We start from the raw sequence: 17,223 nt of genomic DNA on the forward strand, positions 1-17,223 counted from the left end.
GAGATGTCGAGAGAACCCCTCCCTCCCTGCAAGTGCCTGACATTGTCCTACCGCGTGGGATAGTCCCACGTGTAATGAATGACCTAAATACATTTTAACGATGGCTTACATACGTTGTTCTCCTCCATCTGCCATTCCATCTTAGCTACTTAGCTAATGAAGGACGTGCAACATGTCACTTGAATAAACAGACTTTCTTTTTAAAAATCCAAAGTCATCACTCAAGACTCCTCCGCGCCCCGTGTCGACATCCATACTTCGCTCTCGCTCGGAACACTCGAACTCACGCACTACTCACTTTGTCAACTGAGTTGCCAACTTCGCGAGCATCCTCATTTCTCGGCATCTACCCCGGGTGGGCTTCTCATGCGGAGCACAAACTCCACTAGCGCCAGTTTCCCCCCGTCCACATCCTGCTCCGTACCGCGCCGTTCACTTATCGACCTACCTCTCTCGGTAACCACCCTGGGAAGCCCGAACCTAGGCATTACGTACAGGATCATTATATCTTCAACGCTCACGTTCTGACCTATCCTGTTGACTGCTCCTCCTCCTTAACCGACTACCGGCATTATATCCCCCGTCGACTAGACAGCCTGATCCCTCTTCATCGGCTAGATTCCCCGAAAACCTGGACCCGGACCAAGGGGGACTATCTATCTGTGTGCCTGTCCTGCGCATTCCCATCTCCGAACTCGCTGCACCTTACGCCCTTTTTGAATGACGCCATCTACATTTTCCAGAGATCTCATACAAATCATTGACCTTTGATTATTCATTCTCCTAAAGAGACTGAGATAACATCGCCTTTCATCTCATAATACTTCCTCTGGCCCCCAAATTAAACTTGCCCCGCCATCTCATCATCACCACCGTTCCCTATCGGTTATCGCGATCGATAACCCCGCACCACGCGCACGACTCACCATGCCCCTCACCAGCGAGTCCCTCCACTCGGCGCAAGCAAGCGAATTCTCAAAGTTCGCCAGCCGAAGGAGTGTCGTTCACAGCACAAAGGGAATCGTATCATGCACGCAGCCGCTGGCCGCAAAATGTGGTATCGAAATCCTCCAGGCTGGCGGTAATGCCGCTGTAAGTCGCGCCTCACTCTGCCGAGTCAATATATCCACGATCAAGGCTAACAGCAAGTCATCAGGATGCCGCCGTTGCAGTCGGTTAGTCAACCCACCCGGTTTGTCGCGTTCTCGAAATGAAGTGATTGTTATGAAATGTGAGACCAGATCGCTAATGCTTATGCCTTGTTTCTAGCTGCCGGACTGAACATGACAGAGCCGTGCTCCACGGGCATCGGCGGCGACATGTTCATCCTCTTCTACGATGCCGCCACAAAGAAGGTCTCGGCCATGAACGGCTCCGGCCGCTCGGCTCAGAAGTCGACGCTCGAGACCATCCGCAAGGACCTCGGAATCAAGGAGGGCGCATCGGGCAAGATCCCCATGAAGAGCGTCCACGCCGTGACCGTCCCCGGTGCCGCCTCAGGCTGGGTGGACACCATTGAGCGTTTTGGCAGCGGCAAGGTCTCCCTCGAACGGGTGCTGTCCCCGGCTATCGAGCTCGGAGAGAAGGGCTTCCCCGTCTCAGAGCTGACGAGTCACTACGTACGTTCTCACGTCTTCTATGATCCCATGATTTCGAGTTGTGTATAGACACTTATCAGAATACGATCGCTGATACCTTTTGACAGTGGAACACAGCAGAGCCTCAGATCAGAGAGGCGTCTCCCAACTTTGCAGAAATGCTGAAGAAGGACCCCAAGGCCTCAGACAGAGTGAGGGCGCCCAACCCTGGCGAAATCATGAAGAACCCCACCCTGGCGCAGACCTTCCGCACTCTCGCCAAGGAGGGCAAGAAGGGCTTCTACACGGGGCGTATCGCCGAAGAGCTGGTCAAGGTCGTCAAGGATCTCGGCGGCCACCTGGAACTCGACGATCTGGCCCACCACCTCGAGCTGGGAAGCGAGCCCGTCGACCCAATCTCACTCAAGTTCAAGCCCGCCCTCAAAAAGGAGGCCAACGGCGCATCTTCCGGCGGCAGCGGCGACGGCGCCGTCGAGGTGTGGGAGCACCCGCCCAACGGCCAGGGCATCGTCGCCCTCATGGCCCTCGGCATCATCCAAGAGCTCCAGGACTCGGGCGTCGTCCCCGCCTGGTCCGCAGAAGACCACAACACGGCGCCCTACCTCCACGCCATCATCGAGGCCCTCCGCCTCGGCTTCACCGACGCGAGCTGGTACGTCACGGACCCCAACGTCGTCACCGTGCCCTCGGCCGGCCTCATCTCGCGCGAGTACTCGGCCGCCCGCGCAAAGCTCTTCGACCCAACAAAGGCCACGCAGAAGCTCCACGTCGGCGAGCCCCCCAAGCACGTGTCCCCGGCCCTCCAGAGCAGCGACACCGTCTACTTCTCCGTCTCGGACGAGCACGGCAACGCCGCGTCCTTCATCAACAGCAACTACGGCGGTTTCGGCACCTGCATCATCCCCAAGGGCTGCGGCTTCACGCTGCAGAACCGCGGCGCCAACTTCAGCCTCGACGCGGACCACCCCAACAGGCTGGAGCCCAGGAAGCGGCCCTACCACACCATCATCCCCGGCATGGTGACCAACGCGGCCGACGGGTCGCTGCACAGCGCTTTCGGCGTCATGGGCGGGTTCATGCAGCCGCAGGGCCACGTGCAGGTTCTCCTCGGCCAGCTGGTCGCGGGGCTCACGCCGCAGCAGACGCTCGATGCGCCGCGCGTGTGTATCGTTGCGGGCTTGCCCGAGAGGGACGCCGACTTTGACTGGACTGTCAGCGTGGAGGAGGGCATGCCGGAGGAGACGGTGGAGGGTCTGCGCAAGCTCGGGCACAAGGTTGAGGTGGTTACCGGATCTGAGAGGGGGCTGTTTGGCCGCGGGCAGATCATTAGACATACCGTCGATACGGTCGAGGGGACGGGCGTGTGGTCTGCGGGAAGTGACCCGCGCGGTGACGGTGCTGCGTACCCGGCACTCTAAGGTGCTCCGAGGTCGAGTTTCCAGATAATCTGTAGCCGTAATATTATGATCATGATGTGGAAATTGGGATTGGAGCCAGTCTTGTGTCATCCGAAAGGTACGACTGTCGTAGTATTCATCCCATATTCACCATTGAGGTTCCAAGTCACCCGGTCACCATATATTCAGCGCAGCGTCCAAACCTATCACTGAGCGACTCGGGGTAGGTGGTCGAGGGGTTCATGGGGGAAGACCCGAGTGTGGATCTCAGTCCCTTTGAACATCATATTTCGACGTTTAGTTTTTTGTTCGATCCCATATCGAGGAACTGTCTTTTGCTCCTTTGAGTGACTTGCCTCCGTGCAGCATGACAACCCATCATGGGGCCCATCGATTACAATGGGTTCGCATTTGGATCTTCGTTGTGCAAAAGAATCCCGCTGCATCGAAACGCCTCCTTTCTCGTTTCTCTCGCGATGGCTTCACTTGATTGCATGAGGAATAGGGGATAGCATCGCCGCACCCACGTACCACATCATCCTTTCAACGTGACTTTCAGCTGCGTAAAAAGGAGTACATGATTAAAGTGTTTAGGTCTTTGCCAATAAATACCACTCTATTTCCTCCAGCCATGATCCACGCATAGCTTGCCCCTTTCCTTTGGTATGATACAGTTGTACAGTCCTCAACGCTTTTCCAGCGCGGGATTTCTAGCTTTCCTTCGCTCTTACTCCTTCTTCTCGCCCTCGCCCTCGGTCTCGGCAAGGACCTTCTTCTCCTCGAGAAGCTTGGCCAGCTCGCCGTTCTGGTGCATGGAAACGAGAATGTCGCAGCCGCCGACAAACTCCTTGTCGACGTAGAGTTGGGGGATCGTAGGCCAGTCAGAGAACTCCTTGATACCTGTTTACACAAACACACAAAAAGAGTCAGCATTTCTCTTCCTTCCAATGCACAAGTCTAGTCCAGCGCGTGTTGTGAATGTGCGAATGTCATGTATCGACATACCTTGACGCAGCTCGGGATCAGCCAGGACGTTGAAGGCGGCAAACTTGGAGGGGTCGACGCCCTGGAGGCCGAGGATCTGGATCGAGGCGCGGGAGAAGCCGCACTGGGGGGTCTCGGGGGTTCCCTTCATGAAGAGCACGACAGGCGCGGAGCCGACGGCGTTCTCGATGGCCTGCTTCGTCTCGTCGGAGATGAGGCGGTGCTGGGTGAGGAAGGGGAGCGGGGCCCGGAAGGCGATTGGGCGCGCCGCCGGCCGGACGGCTTGCCTTGCGAAATTCTGCGGAAAGACAAACACACCAATGGTTAGCGATTGCGCACGAGGTGGGTAGGGGCCGTTGAGACTATTCTTGAGATCGAGTCGGAACTTACTGAGCGGAGGAACGTCCTTGAGAACATCTTGGCTGTGGAGTGGGTGTGTTGAAGGGGTGGTCAACGGGGGGAGGGCAGTTGATGAGAAATGCGAAAATGTCATGGGATTGCAGAATGGGTGATGTAATCCGAGGTGTGGTTCTCGGTGAGGGAGCTTGGGCCTTGGCTCACCGAGGTCACCGAGGTCGGACTCCATGTGGGCTACCTGGAGCGCCAATCAGTGCACGGCAAATGTCATCCCCCCAGCCCAAGCTCATGATACCCATCTCAGGTACTCTGATTTTGACTGCTATCTGGATCGTTCCAACAGATGTTGAAAGAATGGTTCTGACTGATCAATACAAGCACGCCTCCTTTCCTTTCCCCTCACTCAGCCTACTCCAAACCAACGGGTCTTCTCCTCCATTATGCGCATACGTAACACATTTATAGCGATTCACATGTCTAACATATCTTGTTGGTTATAGATTCGTGGATCACCGATGGGGGGCAACTGATTGAACGTCTTTGTACAGCAAGAACATATATGTAGACCAAGAATTTGATAGAAGCAATATCGAAAGAATGCCGTGCTTGCTGGGATTCCTGTGCTATAACCAAGTCTCCACGCCGCATCTGTCCTCATCCGCAAGTGGCCTTCCCACTTACTGCTTTCGTTCTATTTGGTCGATGCCTTGATGGCTAGGTAAGATAAAGAGGGTATGTTCGTACGAATAAGATCAGATACACCAAGAGGACAGCCTTGTTTGAATTCCTGCCGATAACTTCTTATACGATATGGTATCACAGGCCAAGCCTCGCCTCCGTCACCTTGACTATATCCTCCCACGACATCATTGCACCGCCCCCAGTGTCACCGCAAGCAAGCGTCTTCTCGATTGGTTTCAACACCTCAAACCACGACCACTCCTCCTCGAGCACCTTGACCTGCTTTGCAGTGATGGGATGCGCATACATGGCCGAGTTCATCGCGGTAGCCACGAGGATCTTCTTCTTCCGGCCGTCGATGAGTCCGTCTGCATCCCATGCTCGAACCACGCTCGTCTACAGAAGCGTTAGTAACAGGACAGAACGTGAATCGTAGCTGTTCAACACTCACCAAGAGGTTGTCTGAGAAGCCGTTAACAATTTTAGCCAATGTGTTTGCCGATAGTGGAGCGATCAGCATCAGATCAGCCCCTACACGAGTAAATAGACGTCAGCAAGACCGGACAAGTGAAGATATGGCATAGACATATCCCGACTTACACCGCCGCAACTCGATGTGCAGAATCGACGAACCACGCCGCCAAGGCTGCACCCACTCGTCCGCGTCCAAGTGAATGCCTTCAACATTTGGGAGTGCTCTTATTGCGGCAAGCGAAGGCTGTTCCTCTGTTGAACCGTTCAAGAACTCCGTTGCCGAGGCCGTGAGGATGACTCTGATGGCGAGGCTTTTGTGGTGGCCGAGGGCCTTGATGATGTTGGGCAGTTTGATGGTGGCGACTGAGCCGCTGGCGCATAGCAACAGATGTGTCTTGCCGTCGGAGCGGGATGCTGCGACTGCTGCGGCCGGATCGTCTGAGACGCCCACTTTGGACATTTTGAAGTCACGTCGGACTCTGTAGAGCCTCTGACAGTAACATATACTGGACGGTATACGCCGTAGGAAATGGTCTTTGAGGACGCGGAAGGTGCCAATACGTGGCTATCCGTCGCCTTCGATGAATGGCGGAATCTCTGATCGTGGCTTTCGTCAAACTAAAATAAAGCTCAAGCCTCTTTTCCTTTCACTGAGACTACGTCTTAGTAGGAAGTCGAGCTTCGTTTTGACGGTGCTGCTTAGAGGTTTAGCTTGTGAGTCATATTGGAGGATACCCTGATTGAATCTCTCATCCCAATGATCGAGCAAGATGAAACTGAGAGTACATTCCCATGGTATCTAAAGATGAAGACAAAGGGAGGAGAAGGCTTTCAGATCGCAAAGGTGTACCAACAGCTTAAGGGTTCAACTGGGTGCTTCTCCACTCTGAAGTCCGAACGAGAAGTGAGACTTACGAATGAAATCGACTTGCGCGTGGGTCTTGGTAAGACTCGTTCTTGTGTTTCTGATCAAGAAACAATTCTGGCCTGAGAAATTTGGCACGAATAGCTTGTAAATGCTTTGAATCTCAAGGTAGTGTGTGAGATGAAGCAAGTTCTGATGGGCTGGGATGTGTAAGTCGAGGCCGTTGGGGGTTTTGCCATTCTTAGTAATCTTTCGGAGGTACCTGGAACCAGATCGGCCCCACCACCGAGCCGGGACGTTCTGGAATCTTACCAACAGTGCAGTGCAGCAGCATTTCAATAGCGGACGTTTGAACAGGCAAACATAGATTCATGAATTCCATGTACCTACCTAGTAGGCATTGGTATAAGCAGCTTCACTACTACTGTAACTTACTTGGACTATGAAAGTGGCGAGGGCCAATGTCAACCTCGGACTTCGCTTCCTACGGTAGCTGACAGGATTCTGTTTAAGGCTCTCCTGGATTTGTTTCAATTAGTCTTTCGAACTACCATCAAGTGATTGTACTTTGCAATCAATGGCGAATGTCACCATCATTTCATAGGTGCCGACCCAAAAGGGTGCAGAACGGATGAACTATAGTGATTAGCTAATGAGGTTTGACAGGCAGCGTAGATCTCATTGGCCAATCATGATTAGATCCACGAACCCGGAGGTTTTGCGGGGTCCCAAATTTTTTTGACGGAAAGCGCAAGCCCATGTCCGACCAAAAAAAAAAGTCCAATTCTTGCACGGCCGAAACACGCATATTCCGAGCGAGCCAGCCACGATAAAAAAAAAAAAGTATCATGGCGGCGGGCAGCAGCACATCTTCCTCCCTGACGTCAAATACCCTCACATTTGCGCCCGGCATGGCCGCTCAGCTCCCCAACGGCGGCGTTGTCGACGTAAAGGCCCTCTTCGACAACCTGGACGCCCAGAACCGACACGCCTTTCTCCAACCGCCGCCCGCGATCCCGTCCGCCTCTCTGCAGGTCGTCAAGGACACGCTCGATGCGTTCGCCGGCCAGATTAGCGACGAGCAGCTGCGCCTGCTGAAGGAGGCGACGAAGAAGCGCAAGCGGGCCGGCGGCGGCGGCGCGGGACCCGATGTCCTCAAGATTCGCAAGGTCCACGTCGACGGGTTCGAGACGAGCCAGGTCTGGCAGCAGGCCCGTCGTATCATTCAGAGCGCTTTGAACCACTCCAAGGAGACGCTGCAGGAGCTCGAGGACCGGAATGAGGTTGTCACGATCGAGGACAATGGTTCAGAGAGCTCTATTCTCTCTTTCGAGACGGCTTCCGAAGATGTTGACGACGACGAGGAGGGCTCCAGTGACGAGGAAGAGCTGTCAGGCTCTGATCTGGAGGACGCCGAAGAGGACTCTGATGCGGAGGAGCTTGAGGGCTCGGACGTTGAAGGTCTCACGGGTGATCTCGAAGACATGGATGAAGATGATGAGGAAGAGGACGGCGAAGAAGACGACGAGGAAGAAGAGGACGATGAGGAGGAATATGTCGAGGACCCTAACGGACTCAACGACGGCTTCTTCTCAATCGACGCCTTCAACAAGCAAACCCAGTGGTTCGAAGAGCAGGATGCGCGAGGAGACCCCAACACGGACGCCAACAGCGACGACGAAGATATCGACTGGAACGCCGACCCCATGGCACCATCAGTCAAGTCCAGCTCATCAAAAAACAAGGACAGGGACGTCGACATGGAAGACGACGCCGGCTCGGACGAGGAGGACTCGGAAGACGACGGGCCTACATTCGGCGACATGGACCTCAACGCCCCCGAGGGTGCCAGTGACGACGAGGACATGGATGACGCTATGGACAACGAGGAGGAGGAGTTCAACGCGAACGGCATCTACTTCAAGGACTTCTTCGCACCGCCGGCGAAGAAGGCGTCCAAGGATGGCAAGTACAAGAAGAACAAGTCCGTGCGGTTCGCGCCCAAGGCAGTCCAGGAAGAGGACGTCGAGCGCGCCATGGCGGACGTCAAGAAGGACCTCTTTGACGACGACTCCGACCACGGAGACGACTCGGACGACGCCCTGTCCGACGCCTCGGCGGGCGACCCGCGGTCGCGCCGGTCCGCGCATGAGAGGCGCCAGGCCAAGCTGGCCGAGGAGATCCGCAAGCTCGAGGCCGAGTCGGTCGCCAAGCGCCAGTGGACCTTGACCGGCGAGGCGTCCGCCGCCGAGCGCCCGATGAACTCGCTGCTCGAGGAGGACATGTCGTTCGAGCACCTGGGCAAACCCGTGCCCATCATCACGGCCGAGGTCAGCGAGAGCATCGAGGAGCTCATCAAGCGGAGGATCCTGGCGCAGGACTTTGACGAGGTCGCTCGCCGCCGGCCCGGCGCCGAGGACATGCCCGCGAACACGCGCCGGGGCCTGATCGAGCTGGACGATTCCAAGTCCGGCAAGGGCCTGGCGGAGATCTACGAGGAGGAGCACATCAAGAACGCGGACCCGGACGGCTACGTCAGCAAGTCGGACGAGAAGCTCGCCAAGGAGGAGGCGGAGATCGAGCGCATGTGGAAGGACCTGAGCGCCAAGCTGGACTCGCTGAGCAGCTGGCACTACAAGCCCAAGGCGGCGGCGCCGTCGCTGACGGTGGTGTCGGACGCGGCGACGATCGCGATGGAGGACGCGCAGCCGGCGACGGCGCAGGGGGTCAGCGGCGGGCAGAGCATGATCGCGCCGCAGGAGGTGTACAAGGCCGGCAAGGCGACGGCGGAGAAGGGCGAGGTGGTGCTGGGCAAGAGCGGGCTGCCGATGGCGCGGGAGGAGATGTCGCGGGAGGACAAGGTGCGGCGGCGCCGCCGGGAGAAGGAGCGGATCCGCAAGGCGGGCGGGACGGACAAGAAGCCGCTCAGCAAGAAGGCGCAGATGCAGAAGGACACGATGGCGGACTTGAAGAAGGGCGGGGTCAAGGTGATCAACCGCAAGGGCGAGGTCGTCGGGCTCGACGGGAACAAGGCCAAGGCGGAGGTCAAGGCGACGAGCAGCAGCTTCAAGTTGTAGAGGGGTTCACGAGTCACATCACAGAGCATGTTGTCGCCGTGGTCACCATGGTTGTCATGGTCGTTGTCGAGTTGTGGAGCAGCTATAGAGGAGGCAACTTTCCGGGACCGGCGTTGAGGCTCACGGGATATTGGAACCGACGTCTGGAGAACAAGACGACGAAAGCTCCAGCGAGTAATTTTCTCATGTATCACAATGCATATAGTACGCGGTCACTTGGGGACGAATCAAAAGTTTGGCAATGGACTTTACATCAATCTCTTGCCTACCTACCTACCTACCTACCTACCCTTACCTAGTCCTAGCATACTAGTTCCTTTACCTAAGATCCTCAAGGTAGGTAGGTAAAGGCCGACGGCGGTTATCGTCGCGCGCGCGCGGTGGGAGTTTTGCCAAGGAAAGGCAGAGGAGAACCAGTCCGCAGCCGGCCGGACGAGATGACAAACAGAAACGGCCAACACGGCTCTGGTACTCCGTATTTCCCGTCTGTCGAACCTTACCTTACTCAAGGGAGCAATCCGACCCGATCCCGGCAGAATCTGCTTAATCAGGGTTCCGAATCGCAGGTTGCAGCAGCGCCGAACAAGGCCGAATGGCGAGGGGGGGGTTGCAGTCCTGCAGAACTGGACCCCGCGAAAGGGGAGCCCAAGGATTGAGAAGAGCCCAAGGGGGGACTTGGTAAAGATGGTCGGGCAGGGATGAGCATCGCCAAGGGGGGGTTATACTTCGTTGTCGACCAATGACCTTGCGGAGAATGCACCTTTGTCAGTTTGGTCAGCGGTCATTCCCACTGTGGCCACGGTGCATTGTCCGCGGCGCCGACCGTCAGGTCCCCCTGTGCGGTCCAGGTCCAGTCCAGTCCATGACTCTTCTTGCCGCCGCCCACACCTTTGGGGGAAAAAGAGACTAAGAGAAAAGTCATTACGAGTGAGAACTTGCAGCGGGTATCCGCCGAGGAAATACGAGTTAAAAAGGTAGAAAGGGCGGTTGTTTGGAAATGAGGATTGCACACTCGCTGGTTGGGCCAATTTGTCCCCCATCCCATAGGTCATACACAAGTAGGAGTACGGGAATCTGTAGGGAGTAATGCAGCGTCAGCATTTCCAACCACCACCCCCTTGTCGCTTCTGTCACTCAGGCGTCTGCCGTGTCTACTTTTTTCCCATCTACCTATGTCATGCTTGTGATTGTGAGTGTCAACTTTTTTTATTGCGTAGATGTGGGCGGGGATACTTTTCTAGCCGCCGCTTTCGGACCCCTAAATCCACGGGTACCCTACCTTACATATTTGTCGTACCTTGCCTTTTCCATTTCACCGTAAACGTAAGCACAACTGAAGACAAGAGATCTGATAAAGATCTGTAGGCAAAGAATCGTGCATCTCCGTCTCAGGACCCTTTTCCCGACGTCCACTTAATTACTTACCTTTCCCCCCCTCTCATCCTCCTCCCACTCCCTCCCTCCCATTACGCGCTCCACGTCCATCGACAAACAAGAACAAGGCCTCACTTCAAACCTCCCCTCGTCTACTCCCGTACCCGACCCCGATCCAAAACCCACCGCCAGAACCAGGACCTACGCAATACCGTGTGACAACCCTTGCCAGATTACGGTGCCCACCCCGCCGACCCCTCACCCTTTCCACGCTTATCAAGCACCGCCGTCCTACAGTACGTTCACATCCCGCTACACAGTTCTGTGTGGTTTTTATTTTTTTCTTCTCTCTTGCCGTTCCTCTTGGTCATTGACTAATCCAAGCCAGGAACTTCCTCAAATCAATTCCGCAAAAAGGACGCAACCGCACACCTATCCACTACATCCAACAACCTTTTCCGACCCCCTTCACATTCCCCCCCCGTCTCCCACCGACAATCTTCACACATACCGCAAAGAACGAAAGAGAGAAAAAACACTTTCGCACTCCAAACAAAAAGAGTCACCCATCTCCCCAAAATGGCGCCCTCCTTCGTAACCCTCGACACAACCCCCGACTTCGACTTCACCCCCGCCACCACCACCACCACATCCACAACCACAACCACCACCGCACCCACGATGCAGCAACCCTCCTCAACCCGCACCCTCCTCCTCGCGCCCCCCTCCATAGCATCCCACCCCCACAAGCTCCAATCCCTCCTCGCAACCCACGACCGCACCACAACAGACCTCCAAATGCTCGACCGCCTCTCCGCCCGCCTCGTCGCCCTCCCCGCCGCAACCTACGACGCCGTCCTCGTCCTCACGGACGCAGACGGCTCCCGCGTCGAATCCACCGCCCTCCTCGCAGCAGACCGCGGTGCCGTCCTCTCCGCCGTCGCGGAGTCCCTCAAGCCCGGCGCCCACGTCAGAGCCCAGGACGGCGGCAACCTCGCAAACGACCCCGCCGTCGCGCGCGAGGCCGTCCTCGCCGGTCTCGTTTCGTCTGCGGCGGGTGGTGGTGGCGGCTTCACGAAGCCGGATTACGGTGACGATCAGGTCGTTTCGCTGAGCTTTGGCAAGAAGAAGAAGCTCGGCGTCGTTAATGGCGACGGTGCCGTGTCCCTGAACAACGGCGGTGCCGTCTCGCTCAACAACGGAGGCGCCGTCTCACTCAGCAGCAAGCCCTCCACCGCACCCCCCGTCTCCGCGCCCCCCGCGGGCGTAGGCTTCGTCGACTTCAGCGACGACCTCGACATGGACGACGGCGACGACGACGACCTCATTGATGAGGACACCCTCCTCACGGACGCGGACCTCTCGCGCCCCATCAACATCCGTATGTCTCAACTTCTCTCCGTTTTCTCTCACTCAGACCAAAGGACACAACTAACAAATCCCCCCAAAAACAGCCCCCGAATGCGCCCCCAAAGCAGGAAAACGCCGCCGCGCCTGCAAAGACTGCACCTGCGGCCTAGCAGAGCGCCTCGCAGCCGAAGACGACGCCGCCCGCGCCTCCGCCGACAAGGCCCTCGCCGCCGCGTCCGCCTCCGCCGTCAAGCTCGGCGCAGACGACCTCGCCGAAGTCGACTTCACCGTCCAAGGAAAAGTCGGCTCCTGCGGAAACTGCGCCCTCGGCGACGCCTTCCGCTGCGACGGGTGCCCGTACATCGGCCTCCCGCCCTTCAAGCCCGGCGAGGAGGTGCGGATCCTCAATAACGATATCCAATTGTAAAAGGCACTACACCTTCTCTTACGAAATTCTCTCACTTCAACTGTCAATACTCTTTTTCCGGGGACAACAACAACAACACAATAAAGACAAACGACTGGCGTTTACAAAGTCATGGTTATGGAAGGGAAAGCCTGGCACATACAACACACACACACATATATCCATCTGCAAGATGCATTTCGTTTTTTACAGGAGGGGGTTGGGGGGAAACATCAAATCATTGGGTGGCGGTTCGGTTCATTGGGCGAACAGAGTCAAATTGGTACTTTTTCAAAAAGGGCGCTTTCATTCGAGAAAGAGGGCGTTTTAGGCGTAGGCGTAGGACAAAAATGACAACTCTAGTCTGATTAGACTTTGAGAAGAGATACAAATCATTGGTATAGGACAAAGAAAGGCACGATTCGCATGGGGAAACTGTAGATGCATCCTTCAAGTATCAGGCCTTAGCCAAGACGAAAAATAACCAAATTTTCCCTATGGAACATAAAATACCTTCTTGCTTCTATCCTTATTCAGACATCATATAAAACTCCGTTTCCGTGCTGAAGCCTAATGTTCATTCATCCTCTGCCCCTTTGAAAAAAGATAACCTTCGCTAAACTTTCCATGCATTGTTTGGAGGAGCATCAATAATAGTGTTTGACCTGTGCCAACCTTGCATATCATTGCAAAGCTGTCGTCGATTCCTTTACCGCGCTGAGCGGCTGCCGTTTGCTCTCGAGGGCTTCTCATGAGCCTCATCATCGCTATCGCCTCCCACACTGTAGCGGTCCTTATCCATCGTTGGTGTCGTTACGTGCAAGTCGTCCAGTTCGCTCTCATCGAAATCGCCCGTCTCAACGTCGCGACCAGTCCTCCGATCGCGGAACCCCTCGAGACCACGCGCGGCGCCTCTTTGAGTGGTAGGAGGGGTGTTGCCCATAATGCCAGAGTAGCCCCTGCGCTTGCGGCGCTCCTTCCAGACGTACCAACCCCAAGCACCCGCTGCAATGATGACAATGATGAGGACAATCTCGCCCGAGCGGTAGTATGCCTTCCACTTCGCATCGTCCAACTTCTTCTGCGTTTCCTCGTCGTCGGAAGTGCTGTTGCCAATGTTGCCGACCGAGGTGGCTGGGCCGGTCTCGCCGTCGAGTCGGGAGTCGGTAGGCGTGCCGCCAACAGAGCTGATGTCAACCTTCATGACACGGTCGAGCATATCGCGACTTCGGCGAGCGTAGTCGAAAGGCACCATGTGAGAAGAGTTGTAGAAGAGAATGTAGGTGAGGTTGCGGGCCTCCTGCCAGAAACCGGCAGCTTCGCCCTCGACCGTCCAGTCGCGGCGAGGAGCCCAGTTGCCGGGAGTAAGCTCGAAACCCTTGCCACCGTTCCATTCCATGTCGCCAATCATCTGTTCGGTTCCCATGTGGTTGCAAATAAGATCCTCGGCGCCGGAGAACAAAACAATGGGAACCTCCTTGAGGAGATCGGGAAGGAAATCTCTCGACGGCGCAGAGTTGGGAGCTCTGAAAGCGGCACCAACGGCACCGTTGCATTCCTTCCATCCGGTGTTCTTTTGGGGGTTAATGTGCAGGGCGTTGACAACTTCGGTTTTGCGCAAGTAGGGGGTGACGTTGACCAAGTCTGGGGGCCAGTTCATGCCGCACGAAGGGTAGGTGTCGCGGAGGCGAATGTCGTACATGTTGATGCACTCGCGCTCGCCCTTGGAGTTCACCTTGGCCGTCTGCTCGAGCAGGCTCTGCAAGACAGCCTCGCACTCGGAGAAATCGACAGTGTTTGAGACGGCCAGCGAGGTGCGGCAAATGCGCCATTGCTGCTCCAACTTCAACGCGACGGGAGATCCCGTCTCGATGAGCTTCTTCTCGTATGCGTATTTCAAGTAGGCGTCGTATTGCTCCTTGGGGGAGATCCAAGCGTTGCCCATGATCAGGCCCTTGAGCTGCCAAATGTGCTTCGTGCCAGGCTTCTTGTTTCTCTCAAGGATGTGCTTCGCAATGTAAGGAATGTGCTGACCGGCGTACGATTCACCGGCGATGTAGAGCTGTATAGTTGTTAACCCAGCTCCAAGCAGTTGCGTTTCAAATCCAGTATACTCACGTCGTCATGTTCGTACTCGGGGAACATGGCAAACCACTTTTCGAGGAAGGCAACAAATTGGTCGGCCATCTCGGGGAGCTCGTGCAGATAGCTATCGGTATCGACGTAACTAAAACCGGTACCGACGGGGTTGTCGACGAAGAGCAGGTTGGCGAACTCGTTCCATGAGCCGTTGTTGTACTCGAGGTTGTCCTTATCCTTGACTCGGTAGGGACCGATTTCCATCAGGGCGCCATCCTCGGAACTGCATCCTGGACCGCCGTTCAACCAAATGACAGTGCGCTGCTTGTTGGCGATGTGTTGGTTCTGGAAATGCCAGAAGAAGAGGTTTCCGTTGTGTTCGGGTGTTACTTCGACGTGGCTGTGATGAAACGCGCGTCAGCTTTGAATGTCTCTACAAGTTGCGAACACCTCTTCGTTTATTCCACAGGGGTCCCAAGGGGAAATGCTGAAATGCTGCATGCGCGGCATCATCGGAGGACAACGTACCCAGCGTGCATCTTAATGAAAGGCTCCTTGGGTGCGCCGGGCAGCTCGTGGACAAAGTAGTCGGCGGCGCTCTGGGCGGCGACGGCGGGCGTCCATGATGCCAGCGCAAGCAGAAGCGCTGGCACCATCGAGAGGATAGCCATGATGGGGGAAGTGTACGGCCTCCCCGAGGCTACCTGGGTCGGATTAGGTAGATAGAGTTACGGATGTGTTCCGATCCGCGATTTCATAGAGACGTCGTCTTTCCCCCCAGCAATGAAAAGGACGAAGAGAGAACGACCACAATCCGTAGCAGGACGGACGTGTATTTTGCAGATTAGGGTGGTTGTTTGGAGGGAGGGCGGAGGTTCGGGAGGGAGAGAAAGATGGGAAAGGAAGGAGAAGTGGAAAAAAAGAACGACGCGCAAATGGTCAAGGTACAGTTCGATTGAATTATCCAGGAGCAGGACCTGAGCCGTGGACCCCAAGGCGAGAGCGGAAGTTACAGCTCAGATCTGAAATGTGTACTTTCCGTGCCATCCTGTCCCCGAGTCTTCCCCCCAGTCGATTCGATTCGTCCGCCCACCCCCCGGCCGCGCACTCTTCCCGTCAAGTCCTCAGGCTGAGAACCAGTCAGCCAGTCCACCTCAGTCACCACTCACTCGTGAGGTACCTACCCCTGCCCGCTGTTCCGCCTACCAAAATAGGCTGGCGCAAGTGGAGGCACTGGAGGGCGAGAGAGGGAGTGAGGGAGTAAGGGAGTGGGCGGGCGTGGGCACAGACGTGGAAGGAATTGGGGTTCCCGTCGCCTTTCCTGTTATCGCCCAGCGGATGGTAGCGCAGCCGAATGGTGCCGCAGGGAACGACGGAGAGAGTCTGTCCTGCTCTAAGCCTGTCGCAAGTCTCCAAACAGGGGCTTCTCTTAGCAGTCTAGACTCTCACAATCTCACCCACGGAAGACTCCAGTGTGTGAAGTTGGTGGCTTCCTCAGCTACCGCTACCTTATTGATAGGTACTCCAGAGCCCAGGGAGTACTGCTGCCCATGCCGCCATGCGTGGCGTCCGCTAAGGCTAGTCGGGTGCTCAACGGACCGCGCGTTTCTCATTGTCGACCGGCTCCCGCTGATTACCGGCTTACTGATTGATTATGACGGTGAATCAAAGTGTCGATAGATCAACAATGAACTGAAGTCATGTCTGTACGACGATGAGATGAACTCCCCGATGCAGCTGAGTGTTGAGTGCCGTAGGTAGAGCAAAGACCTCCACCTCCATCTTTTCCTACCTTGGCTTCGTCGATCGAACCCCCTTTTTTGTTTTTATTTTGCTTCTTCTGCCATTCTTTACAACTGCCAGACCGGGAGCGACCCGGGATGACATGCTCATCATGCTCAGGAGCCGTCAGAATACCGGTCAGGTTACATGTAGACAGTCATACGCGTGGAACACTAGAAACTCCCCTTGGCACCCATCCGAAGCACAGATCGCCCGGATTGCTGGGCTCGGAGACCCGGCTTATGTAATACGCTGCTTTCACTATGTTACCGCGTAAGCGCATACATCTTCTCCATCTTTTAAAGCATCTGTAACCTGAGACAGCAGCCCGCCCTGTCCGTTCCTCCCCCTCCGCCTTCGGCCCCTTCTTTAATAACAATATGTGCCTGATGATATGAGGACCCTGAGCAGGACGGAAAGAAGTCCAGCCCTTCTCACAAGGACCGCTCCCGGCACCGACACTGAGCCCCGTCACGGCATACTCAGTCCATGCAACTCCACGTTGACCATGCCGAACGAATGCTTATGGGACCGCACCGGCACAGCCGTTGCCAAGTGAAAGCCAATTATGCGGAACCTGCGGAACAGCCACAGGTCGCTCACTTCCTTGCTGTGTAGCTAGCTTTCTTAAGTGCCGCGTAGAAATCGAATGAGTATCCGTACCTACCTACCTGATAATGAATAAAGCCAAAAGAGGCGTCAGAGGCGTACATGCTAGGGCACGCCTAGGAGCGTTAAGCATCTGGCACCTTGCCGCAAAAGGGTGCCCGCGATGGCTCAAGTGGAGAGAGCCCAGCGG

The 17,223-nt window shown here is 55.9% G+C and overlaps 6 protein-coding genes across 6 annotated transcripts; 3 read left to right on the plus strand and 3 right to left on the minus strand.

The window, feature by feature from the left end:
* The first annotated feature begins 155 nt into the window (after positions 1-155).
* Positions 156-3,054, plus strand: HER10_EVM0012335 (gamma-glutamyltranspeptidase). Its single transcript, XM_035481732.1, has 4 exons — positions 156-1,092; positions 1,157-1,175; positions 1,270-1,619; positions 1,706-3,054. Exons 1-4 carry the CDS (start codon positions 928-930, stop codon positions 3,014-3,016), a joined length of 1,845 nt encoding a protein of 614 aa, XP_035338995.1. The 5' UTR covers positions 156-927; the 3' UTR covers positions 3,017-3,054.
* Positions 3,055-3,332: 278 nt separating this feature from the next.
* On the minus strand, positions 3,333-4,482 carry HER10_EVM0001938 (glutaredoxin). Its single transcript, XM_035471670.1, has 3 exons — positions 4,370-4,482; positions 4,001-4,277; positions 3,333-3,895 (listed from the first exon to the last, which is right to left on the minus strand). The coding sequence occupies exons 1-3, from the start codon at positions 4,394-4,396 to the stop codon at positions 3,723-3,725; spliced, it is 477 nt and encodes a 158-aa protein (XP_035338032.1). The 5' UTR covers positions 4,397-4,482; the 3' UTR covers positions 3,333-3,722.
* Positions 4,483-5,152: 670 nt separating this feature from the next.
* Positions 5,153-6,549, minus strand: HER10_EVM0003419 (flavoprotein; the record flags this gene model as incomplete). Its single annotated transcript, XM_035473094.1, has 4 exons — positions 5,618-6,549; positions 5,469-5,548; positions 5,330-5,413; positions 5,153-5,299 (listed from the first exon to the last, which is right to left on the minus strand). The coding sequence occupies exons 1-4, from the start codon at positions 5,949-5,951 to the stop codon at positions 5,153-5,155; spliced, it is 645 nt and encodes a 214-aa protein (XP_035338176.1). The 5' UTR covers positions 5,952-6,549.
* Positions 6,550-7,126: 577 nt separating this feature from the next.
* On the plus strand, positions 7,127-9,511 carry HER10_EVM0004728 (U3 small nucleolar ribonucleoprotein Mpp10). Its single transcript, XM_035474362.1, has one exon. The coding sequence runs from the start codon at positions 7,205-7,207 to the stop codon at positions 9,431-9,433; it is 2,229 nt and encodes a 742-aa protein (XP_035338289.1). The 5' UTR covers positions 7,127-7,204; the 3' UTR covers positions 9,434-9,511.
* Positions 9,512-10,835: 1,324 nt separating this feature from the next.
* HER10_EVM0006647 (anamorsin family protein) lies at positions 10,836-13,073 on the plus strand. Its single transcript, XM_035476227.1, has 2 exons — positions 10,836-12,188; positions 12,262-13,073. The coding sequence occupies exons 1-2, from the start codon at positions 11,387-11,389 to the stop codon at positions 12,582-12,584; spliced, it is 1,125 nt and encodes a 374-aa protein (XP_035338469.1). The 5' UTR covers positions 10,836-11,386; the 3' UTR covers positions 12,585-13,073.
* A 2-nt stretch (positions 13,074-13,075) lies between these two features.
* On the minus strand, positions 13,076-15,650 carry HER10_EVM0007969 (serine carboxypeptidase). Its single transcript, XM_035477507.1, has 3 exons — positions 15,171-15,650; positions 14,682-15,042; positions 13,076-14,625 (listed from the first exon to the last, which is right to left on the minus strand). Exons 1-3 carry the CDS (start codon positions 15,311-15,313, stop codon positions 13,273-13,275), a joined length of 1,857 nt encoding a protein of 618 aa, XP_035338610.1. The 5' UTR covers positions 15,314-15,650; the 3' UTR covers positions 13,076-13,272.
* Positions 15,651-17,223: the final 1,573 nt, after the last annotated feature.

This window comes from Colletotrichum scovillei (assembly GCF_011075155.1).
Source record: "Colletotrichum scovillei strain TJNH1 chromosome Unknown Contig00001, whole genome shotgun sequence".
Classification (NCBI taxonomy): domain Eukaryota; kingdom Fungi; phylum Ascomycota; class Sordariomycetes; order Glomerellales; family Glomerellaceae; genus Colletotrichum; species Colletotrichum scovillei.